The sequence below is a fragment of the Hetaerina americana genome, unplaced genomic scaffold (genome assembly GCF_022747635.1).
Source record: "Hetaerina americana unplaced genomic scaffold, ioHetAmer1.1.p SCAF_3, whole genome shotgun sequence".
Classification (NCBI taxonomy): Eukaryota; Metazoa; Arthropoda; class Insecta; order Odonata; family Calopterygidae; genus Hetaerina; species Hetaerina americana.
This window is the reverse complement of record NW_027286874.1, coordinates 91,820,846-91,831,855: the sequence shown is the minus strand read 5'-3', so window position 1 is coordinate 91,831,855 and position 11,010 is coordinate 91,820,846. Positions and strand designations below refer to the sequence as shown.

Below are 11,010 nucleotides of genomic sequence, written 5' to 3'. Positions count from 1 at the left end.
TCACAGCATCCAATATGACTTGATAGGTTTAAAAATAGGCATAATCTTGTGTACAAGGCTGTGTGTGGTGAAAGTAGAAGAGTTGATGTTGAGACTGCAACTTGGTGGGAGTCACAAGTTATTATTTTATGTTCTGATAAGGAAGGAGAAAATAATTTACTTTTACATATTATATGAATCCAAGATGTTTAATGTGTTTTAGTTATTTTCATTCATCATGTATAAATAAATGAGGAGAGCTATAGTTTAAGAGATAAATAATAACCCTGCTCTTTATCAGTTTTTGTCTGCTTCTTATTTTTACCTTTAATCGTGTAATTAAGCACGTAGAGTGAAAATTCTCCTTTTTCTGCTGCTTGCATTTTCCCACAATTATAATACTTTTTCTGCGATCCCTAGAAAAGTGTAAATAAGGGTCTCTACTGCATTTAAATTACTTACCGCACGGAAACTCAAAACAGGAGAGGTGAAAAAAGTCAGAAAACAGATGAATGAACATGTACTTTGACAATTGGTTTTTATTTTATTTGATATTTGTTTCGATTATATGCATGCACATAAGGAGATTACTGTTTTTATTTCCATGTATGGTTTTGCAAGGTAGTGTATATTAGCCCTTTGTTGTGGGTTATTTCCCTTGTAATTGGTGGATGCTTTCTTGTTACAGGCTCGAAGAGAAATGGGAACTATAGCCAAGGATATCCAAGCCATTCATAAACAAGTGACTTCCTTTGAGTCTAAGATTGAGCAGAAGAGGGCAGACAGACATGGAATCCTGAAGCAGTGTAAGGTGAGAACTCATAACTAGGCTCTGAATGTATGAATGTTTTCAGCATGTGCCCAAGGCAAGTCATTTCATTTGCGCTTGCCCACTTCAGAGCCATATTTCCCAGTAAAAGTGGCTATTTCCTGTATAGTTGCTGTAATCAGTTTGTGGAATAATGATACCAAAGTTGAGTAATAGAAAGGAAGGAAAGTATAATGAACATTATCTATAATTTATGGCAAATTACTTCAAATCATAAAATACCACTGAAAGACTTCATTTGGATTCTCTTTAAACACTATATGCTGGCATAACTGCTCACCAGTCACCACTTAAGTAAACTTGTGGTAAATTTTCTTCCTTTATTTGTTGTCATTTCTAAACTCAGTATGTTTGTCAATGAATAATGTTACTCAAGGGGAGGCTAGAGGTCTTGCCGCAGTGAATTTTTTCCTAAGTACCATAACTTTTTGGCACCTGTCAAAGATTTCATGCAGAAAAGGTTTATCATTTTACAAAAGGTTTGCTAAATTAAACAAAACCATTTTATATTTTTGTTTTGTATGTTGCATAAGGCATTATCTAAATAAATCTCTCTGCTCTCTATAGCCAATAACCTAAATTCTTTCTATATGATATTCGTTATAATTTTCCCATGCTGTGCAAATAGGAAAGTTTGCTAAAATGTTCATTACCCCCACCACATTAGTCATCTGTAAGGTTGGGTTTATTGGCTGAGGTTAGAGCTCATCTCCAATTAAACTATTTGTTATGTAAAATCTACATGTTCAAAGCGAGGGGGCCAGTAACCCTCCCTTGTGCCACCTGAAGTTTAAAGCTTGGCATCACCGCTAGTTTTTGAGATGGGGTTTCCCAAAGTCATTTCCTGGGATTTGAGCCTTGTATCCTCCATGTATTTAAGTTGTCACACCATTTGATGCTAACATATGCTAATGTATTTTTGTGAAGATGGAAGACATAGTCATTCCAATGCTACGTGGGAATATGGAAGACATTGAGGAAGAAGGATCAGCAATGGAGGTTGACACATCTGTTGAGACAGGAAGTACCAGCACACAGCAGATTTATGAAAGAGAAAATAGGTTAGCCAACTTGTTTTATTAGTATAATGGTGTAGAATAATTTTAAATAGTGCAGAATGATCCAGGTTTTAGATCTAAATATTCAGAGTTTGAAAATAAATTGCAATGAAGTTTTGAATTCATTAGCCTGAACATATAATTGTAGTAATTAAGAATATGTTAAGCAAGTTATATAACTGCTTAACCTTTGAGTTAATATGAACCCCACCCTGCTGGTACATAATTAATAGATTCCTTAAATATCCTGTAGTAGAATGCTAAAAACATTTAAGGAATGGTTCTATATTTTAACTAAGCAATTTGCAAAATTACATTTTTGTATATTAATTGAATGTACCATATGTATATATAAACTTGATTTCACTTTGTGGACAATATGCATTTGTTGACATAGGATATGGGTTAATCAATATTCTACAATATTTTATGTTTTTTTGTCTGATTGTTTATCTTTAAACTACAGAAGCCCATGTCATTAAAAAAAACAACCATTAAAATGACCCTTGAAGCATGCTGGACCAAAGGATCCAAACCATTTCATGTATTGGAAAATGATTTTTGTTATTGAGATAAATTTACCTATATTCTTAATTAATCCACTTCCATTGTCTTTGAGTGGCGTTAACAAAAGCTAAACTGATATCAGAAACATGCAATTAAGAATTTGGAAATTTCTCTATTTCTATGATCTATTGGAAGATGTATTTTGGACTCATTGCCAGATAAATCTAATGCTTGACTGAAACTTCCATTTTTGACGCCACCCTGCTAAGAGAAAAATGTGATATGCTCCTTAAAAAGTGCACTGCTATTGCAGGATTCAAATTGATTATACTCTACTGTCTGAGAATTTGAAAGATTTGGATGAGCCAGAGGATGTGAAGAAGCACGGAGATCGTCTTGCACGTCAAATTAATGAATTGCAGGAGACAATTAAGAAAATCCAGGCGCCTAATATGAGAGTAAGTGCATACCCTGCTGGTATTATTCATAATTCTTGGAGATGGAATATTTCAGGCTGGTAAAAATCAACTGTTTGCTGTACCTCACCACGGGTTTGATATTTGGTATTGAATTTAGTATTTTTAGTATGTATTAAAATTAAATAAAACTATAGGAAATGTACTTTTGGCAATATTGATTGCAGGCTTTTTACATATTGTTTTATGCAATTTTCTCTTCTCCAAGGCTATGCAAAAACTTGATCTTGCTCGTGAAAAGCTGCAGGAAACAAATGAGGAATTCGATAATGCTCGAAGGAGAACTAAACGTGCCAAGCAGGCTTTTGAAAGGGTGAAGAAAGAACGGCATGATCGCTTCATGAAATGTTTTGAGCATGTAGCAAATGAAATAGATGGAATTTACAAGGTACTGTTTATTCTTATGATGTTTTCTATCGCAAATTTTTTTTTTATTCTATATATATTTATCTATATATATAATATATGAACACACATACATATACAGGGTGCAGCACTTAAATCCACACAAGCACTCGTTTACTCGAATGAGATTTCCTTGCCGGGTTGGCAAAACCTTCCCCAGACTCCTCCGAAGCATTATATTTAGCCTCAATATTGTAAAAAGTTGATCTGGGGTACCAGAAGAATCGAGCTTTTTTAAAATATAATGTCCAGTGTGAACACTTTTGATAATAGCGGCTCTTCGATTATACTTGCACTTGTGCGTAGCATCTCGGCCATTTTGAGGTTATGACTGTGTACTAGATGCCTGTAGCTTTCAAGAACTCAAATCACAACCTTCATTGGAACTACTATAGTGGGAAATTCATATTGAAATTTGTCCGGATTTAAGCACTGCACCATGTATACATTTATTTTCGTAATGATTTCAAGTTACCAATGAGAGTAGATTTGAAGGATAGCTAACTTTTCTATAACCTGTATGTCTAAGATTTTCGAGAAAGGGAAGGCTTAATTGAACATTAAATTAAGAGGGCAGAAATAAGAGCAGGTTGCACACTTCACATTCATATCTTCAAAGTGTTTTGGTCCAAGATGGTCAAAGTAGAAGGGATCTAAGAAGAAATGCATTAAGCAAATGAGCTTTCGTAAGGGGATGACTTTTTTTTAAATTACCATGTCTATCACAAAATGTATTTTTTATGATAAATATGAGAGGAAAATATATGGTCATTTAGGACTCCTTTGCAGACACTAATCTTAAAATGTTCTAGCATTAATAGCATTTTCATTGTACAGACCACTTCATCTATATTTTACCTCACTTTCAAGTAAGTAATGCTTGTCCATACTAGATGTATTGATAGAAAAACCAGTAAAATTATATTCTTTTCTGTAATTTTTCATAGAATGAGTCTGGTAAGATTAAAGAACAAGTGGAGATATAACAAACCTTTTGAAGTACATTTGTTCATTGTGTGCACTAATGATGTGTTTCATGCAATTGCATTTGATTTTGTGAGCTGCAATTGTAGAATTATTTTGAAGGTCAGCTTCTTTAGTTCATCATCTAGACTCATTTCTTTTGTGTTACTAGTCCTTGGCCAAAAATCAGTCTGCGCAAGCATTCCTTGGGCCCGAGAATCCAGAGGAGCCATACTTGGATGGGATCAACTATAACTGTGTGGCCCCAGGAAAGCGATTTCAACCAATGTCCAATCTCTCAGGAGGAGAAAAGACAGTGGCTGCCCTGGCATTGTTATTTGCAGTTCACAGGTTGTGATTAAATTTATTCTTGTGTTTACTTAGTTGAGCTCGTACGTAAAATTCTGGAAACATAATTGGGTGTATTGAAATAGCATCATAGTTTAAAAGCTGAATTCTTATTTATGATAGTAGGTTCAAAGGTTAGAAATATGTTAGTATTTATTGATTTTGGGAAATCTTTTACAGTTTCTTATTTTGTTTGCTCCTATATTGTAGTGCATACATACCAAGCTAAATTTAAATGTTTTTGCTCTTAGGACAATGCAAGCACCTTAGTATGTGATGCCGAGGGTTGTTCATATAAGAGTGTTCATGAATAAGTAAACACTTACATTAAAATGCTTTGTGCCTAACATAGAACCTTAAGTTGAATGTTCTTAATCATATAAAAATAGACTTGAAAACATTGAAAACCATGTCATCCTTTTTCCATATCTTTTCAATTCCACCTCTGCTTATCCTATGCTAAGGATTTGTTCTTTAAGGCAGAAAATTATGTTGTGAGCATTCATCTCCTTTAAAAGTAGTTTTTCAAACACCCCTCATATCATCTAGTACAAATATGGCCATTAGTCTCTTTTTTTCCTTGAAGAACAAGTCTCTATTTTTGCATCATTAGAATTCAAATGGTTGAACATCTACCTGGTGTGCACATGTAAAATGTGAATTAAAAAAAAAAATTTTTTTGGAAGAATAATAAAGAGCTTAATTCAAAATATGCTCCATTGCTAGTGATGCATTTTTCCCATCTTTCGGGCAATTTGTGGGTACTATGCCTATAAAAATCTTTCACTTTTGTCACTAACCAATCATCAAACCATTTTTTTCACATCTTCGTACGAACCAAAGCACTGCTCAGCAAGTGCATCACCCATGGATGCAAATAAGTGGTAATCAGAAGGAGCCAAGTCTGGTGAATAAGTAGGATGGGGTAAAACCTCCCAGCTGAGAGCTTGTAAAATGCTGCGGGCCAGTATTGCCATATGTGATGGAGCATTGTCATGAAGAAAAATGACCTTGTGCTTCCTCTTTTGGTATTCTGGTATTTTTTCAAGCAGCAGATGGTTCAAATTGAACGATATTTGTTGGTAGCATTCAGTATTAACCGTCTCACCAGGTTTTAACAGCTCATAATAGATCACACCCTTCTAATCCAGCCAAACACCGGACATCGTCTCTCTGCCAAAGTGATTTGGTCTTGCGGTTGATGTGTGTGGTGTCCCTGGTTCTACCCATGATTTTATACGCTTGGTATTCTCTAAATAAATCCATATTTCACTCCCAGTAATGATGCGATGCAAAAAGGACTTCCTCTTGTGTCATGCGAGCAAAATTTCACCAATGTTTTTGCATCTGCCTGTCGTTCATGTCATATGGTACCCATCTGCTTATCTCCTGAAGCTTTCCTATCTCTTGTAGGCAATTGGAAATAGCTTGTTGATTAACACTAAATTGTTGTGCAAGTTCTTTTTGTGTTAGTGAATCGTCTTCGTCCAACAATGCTTGCAATGCCACATTTTCATACCTTTTTGTCAGTTTTCCCTATTGCTTGTGTGCAAAATCAAAGTCACCTCTTTGGAATGCCAAAACCATTGTTCACACGAATCTTGTAATGGAGCATATTCACCATAAACTTCTCGATATAATAGTTATGATTCAGCAGCTGTTTTCTTCAAATGAAAATAAAAAACTAATGCTGTCGGCGAATGCTCTTTGTTTGGTATAAAATTTTGACGTATTGAACAGAGCAGCAGAACACTATTCAAACACTTTTTCAATTAATCACTCATGTGCATCTGACACTTGCTGATGGTACAACAAAATGGCATAAGTGTCAAGTCGTTATACCACAAACTGGATTGGTGAACCAACTGGTGTCTGAAATCTGCATTTCATACTTGGACACCTGGTAAATCCATCATTAAATTATTAGTTGACATTGTCAGTTAACATACCAAATTGTAATGGATCTTTAGAGTTGGATATAGTAATATGAAAAATAGTTAAATAATTAAAATGAAGTGAAAACTTTTTTCAATTGATGAAAAATAATTTAACTAAAATTCTTAATGATTCAATGCATGTTCTTGCCAAATTGAAAAAAATTTCTTTGTTTGCAATTTTTCTCAAATTTTAGCTAAAGGTTGATTTTTTCAGAATGAATTATGACAAAAAAATCAGCCTATATTGAGGCCAATGCAGTAAATACTTGTTAGGGACCCTCTAAAGCCTATCTTTAATAGGTGGCTTCAAACAGTGAATGAAGAATGTTTATGAAAATTGTATGTTTACTGCTTAATGCACATTTGGGATGATAATTACAAATTTAAGTCTTCATATTTTTGTTACAATGTCAAAATGCATTGTGAACATCAAAATAGGCTCTCGGAGGGCAACCTTATTTCATATTAGCTGCTATATTAATGAAAAGTCATTAGCTTAACTTTTGGTAGTACGTATGTATGGTCAAACCCTCTTTTACACTTTTGAGGTGAACCAAGGAAAAAAAGTGTGAAAAGAGGGAAATCTTAATTTGCAGGAAATGGAAGCAAAATCATAATCAAATGTTCCATAATTTTATTAAAATTACCTGAGGTGATGTGTCTAAATTGACAGAAATAAATAAACAGAATTAAACTTAGTTACAGTAAAAACTGTTATTACAGCAAGAAGCATAAATAAGTTCTTTGATTAAATATACTAATAAGTACATGTAGTTATATGCCATCATTTTCCAATATGAAGCATGTTAAATTATTGTTAAAAGTGAAGTACATGTAACAAAGGTGAGCTTATACCTAACTTAATAATGAAATACATACTAATAGATTAATATAATGAGAGCATAGCCATCAACCTCATTATACCGAGCTCTGCACTTCCAATGAGTCTGTTTTAGAATCTACACTTTCAGTGTAGTTTTATAGAATTTAATCTATAGACTTTGAGAACTATCTATCCAACCATTTAATGCTCTTAAGTCATCAGTGCTTAGTCTTGCCACATGTGGTGCCTTTTCTTTTGACAAAACTTTACTAATTGGTATGCTTGCACCTTAAAAATCTTCCAGGATTTTACTGTTGTCTTCAATGTTGAAATTGGCATATCAACTTTCTTAGTCAGGGGCACAGGAGTGCTGATGTCCTTATCACCTCTTTGTGAAATGTTGAGTTTATCTTCTAATAATATCAATTTTCTGACAAGCTTTTCTAGCAATTTAAAATGTTCATTCACAATTTACTGGAGTAATCCTACACTTACTAAAATAAAAAGTGAATTTACATGCAAAGCAAGATGAACAGCAAATAATAATAAAATAGGAAAAGTGACAAAGAAGAAAGATAGCTGCTAAGAGCCGGAAGAAAATTTCAATCTTTTTGCCTCCATGACAGCATAGTGGCTAATTGGCTGAATGAATGATATATTATTTGCATCAAAATAGCTTTATGGTATCCTCTAAATTTTATGTGTGCATGTATAATTATGAAAAATTGTTCCATTCGGAAATTATCCAAATCACAACCATTGCAATGTTTTGTATACATATTTTTATGACATGATAGTAATGTTATGCGTTATAATTAAAGGAGGAAATATGTATTTTAGATAATCAAATTAACCAATGTTCATGTTGAAGCTGGCATATTATCTGTAATGCCAGTCTCATTTTTAATTTTCTGTGTTTAAAAGTGCACTAGCTGGGACCCTTATTCTCACTAATTGTCATAAATTGAGAGATATTTCATAATTTTACAGTATAAATAGCAGAATATGGAGTACATTACAAGGATTTAAAAATTCTAGGGACCTGCAAAAATTGTTGTAAATCAAAGGAAAGGGTAAATTCTGGTGGCTACATGGTGAGGTTTCATTCTACATAGTTTAACACCAGTTACCTTCCGTTATCGTCATGTGCATGAGGTAATTGAGGAGACCGCTAAAAGAGAAGTTTAATTTTTTTTTATTCCAGCTACCAGCCTGCACCATTTTTTGTTCTGGATGAGATAGATGCTGCATTGGACAACACAAACATTGGAAAAGTGGCAAGGTACATTCGAGACAAAACGGCATCTTTGCAGACTATTGTAATATCTCTTAAAGAAGAATTCTACAGCCATGCTGATGCATTAATTGGAATCTGTCCAGATGTAAGTCATAGAAATGAACTGTATCAACAACATAGATTTATTGATTTGTATTTTTTTGCTGAACATTTATGATTTTGGTTGAAGCTGTATTTTGTTTTTGTTGTCTCCCAGTTTCACAAATCCCCAAATTATAAAAAGCATTTGTGCGGGAGATGTTGTGATATGAAAAAATTTGATGAAAAATGCCTATTATTTTTAAATATTAGGAATTGCGTTTGATTTTAACTCGGAAGTTACATCATTCCAGTTTGATTTCTTATTAGTATGATCGAAAATAGAGTCAGTTAATAAGATTTTTGAAATTTTACTGGAAAAAAGCATTTGACTTTGATTTTTTGGTCTGATGCAGCTGTCTTAAATCCTTAATTACTTTTTTGAACTTAATTTTCAATGGTACAAATCTAATTTTATCATTATTATTTGACTTACCAATTTAGTGCATAACTTGGATTATTTTATTTATGATTAAAGGGTGACATTATTGGGTTTGTCTTGAACATTCAAAACTCAATTAATCAAAGCTACCAGACTGGGAACTACTAATGAGGATGTATTTTTATAAGTGGAGTAGTAAAAAATGGCAATGAAGTATATTCTTTACATTATTGAACTGAAACGCAACAAAGGCTTGGTGCTTAAAGTAGGGTGAAAGCATTTCTTCTGTGCTAATTAAGTAGATTAGTAAACTGTGGAATAACTGATTATCCATGGTCTGATATTAAAAAAAAATCATATTATATTGCTGATAATGTTCTCCTATCGGAGACCATTATTGGAGGTGAATAAGAGGAACTTAATAGCTACATGAGTGATTTTTCTCCTTCATATTTGTTTTGAAGCAAAGTGATAATTCTACTCAAAGTGATCCATTTAAATTATTTACTCCGTATTGTGATAACATAAGCTAACTGCTGTTATTAGACAAGGAACCTTTGATTGCACATTGATAAGGGTTTATTAATTTGTTTTATAATAAAAAATTTTAACCTGCTTTCTATTTGTGTTTTAGTATTTGCCATATAAATGTCATTATACGTATGCAGGCTAAAAATGTATATTCTTGTAGGAATGTATTATTTATATTAGTAATAGCTTTTCCATTATTATGTAGGGTTTTCTTGGATTATTGTTAAATTTTATAAATTTTCATACAAATATAATAAGCTTACATAATGTTTTCTTTCCAGGTGGGAGAGTGCCTGATCAGCAAGGTCTTGACCCTAGACTTGACAGAATATCAAAAGAATTCTCACAATTAATTATTTTTTTAAAGCAGTAGTTTTAATTCTTTTTACATTCATCAATTCTTTTAACTATTTGTTGTTTTATGTCATCATTCAATTTGGTTGAAGTAGCCACCTTTAGAACAAAGCAGACAAATTAATTAATATCCAAGGATGTGCAACTATTAAATTCAAATTATTTTTTCAACTGTGGATTTAAAGTTGCACCTCTGGCATTCTATTTACTGAAAATGTTTTTAAGTTATTTCACTTCTATATCCTATCATATACCTATATGTTCTGCATTGTGATTTATGTAATGTGTTTGTACCTTTCAAATTTTGTGTTTTAGACTCATGAAAATGGTGTGTGAAACAAACTCTGTGTTAGATTTATTTATTTTGTGTGTCATAGACATATAAGCAGTATTTTGTCCTATATTAGCCTCCTGACTTGCGTTATATGAATATATAACTCTACTCCTCTGACACTCTATAACCCATCTCAGTCAGAAGTCAGATACCTTCTAACTTTGCTCTTAAAATACTGTGGAAACTCGCACAACTGCCATAATTCATTCCGTAACCTTTCTCATAAAGAGAAACATTCAATAAGTGAAACAATGTTCCTGTATAAATTAATGAAAAATACAGTAATGCATTCCATGCTGAAAAAAATAAATGATGTATGATGTTTATTCAAATAAAATCAAAAATACATTCTTCAGGATTGTGAATCAACATCATTTTCTATTGCAGAATGAACCAACCTGGGATGTGAATTCGATTTGTAGAAAACAAAAAAAATTAAATAATTAGTTTATTATTTATGGAACATTTCTAATTATTTTTTTCTAGGAAGTTGTCTGTAGGCATTTTTTTGCAGACACGTCAAAATATTGTAAAAATGCAATACAGCATTATGGCTGAATGAATTTCTAGTGGTTATAATCATTGCCTTTTTACGGTCCTGCTTTTCAATATGCAATGCAGCAGTTTCATCCTTCTCTGTGACCTCTATGTCACATTTAGCCTGCTCTTCAGGGCTTAAAGATTGTGGAGTTCCTGAACGGGAAACAAG

General features: G+C 33.0%; 1 protein-coding gene across 2 annotated transcripts in view; it reads left to right on the top strand.

Annotated features, from left to right (window-relative positions):
- The window catches only part of SMC1 (structural maintenance of chromosomes 1), a 33,389-nt gene extending 22,729 nt beyond the window's left edge, over nt 1-10,660 (top strand). For both annotated transcript variants that reach the window (XM_071587711.1, XM_071587712.1), the window contains exons 18-24: nt 668-790; nt 1,736-1,869; nt 2,687-2,831; nt 3,058-3,237; nt 4,390-4,568; nt 8,530-8,707; nt 9,895-10,660. In XM_071587711.1, coding sequence (XP_071443812.1) covers nt 668-790; nt 1,736-1,869; nt 2,687-2,831; nt 3,058-3,237; nt 4,390-4,568; nt 8,530-8,707; nt 9,895-9,966 — 1,011 coding nt within the window. In that variant the 3' untranslated portion in view covers nt 9,967-10,660. The remainder of the gene's footprint in view (nt 1-667; nt 791-1,735; nt 1,870-2,686; nt 2,832-3,057; nt 3,238-4,389; nt 4,569-8,529; nt 8,708-9,894) is intronic.
- The last annotated feature ends 350 nt before the right edge of the window (nt 10,661-11,010 follow it).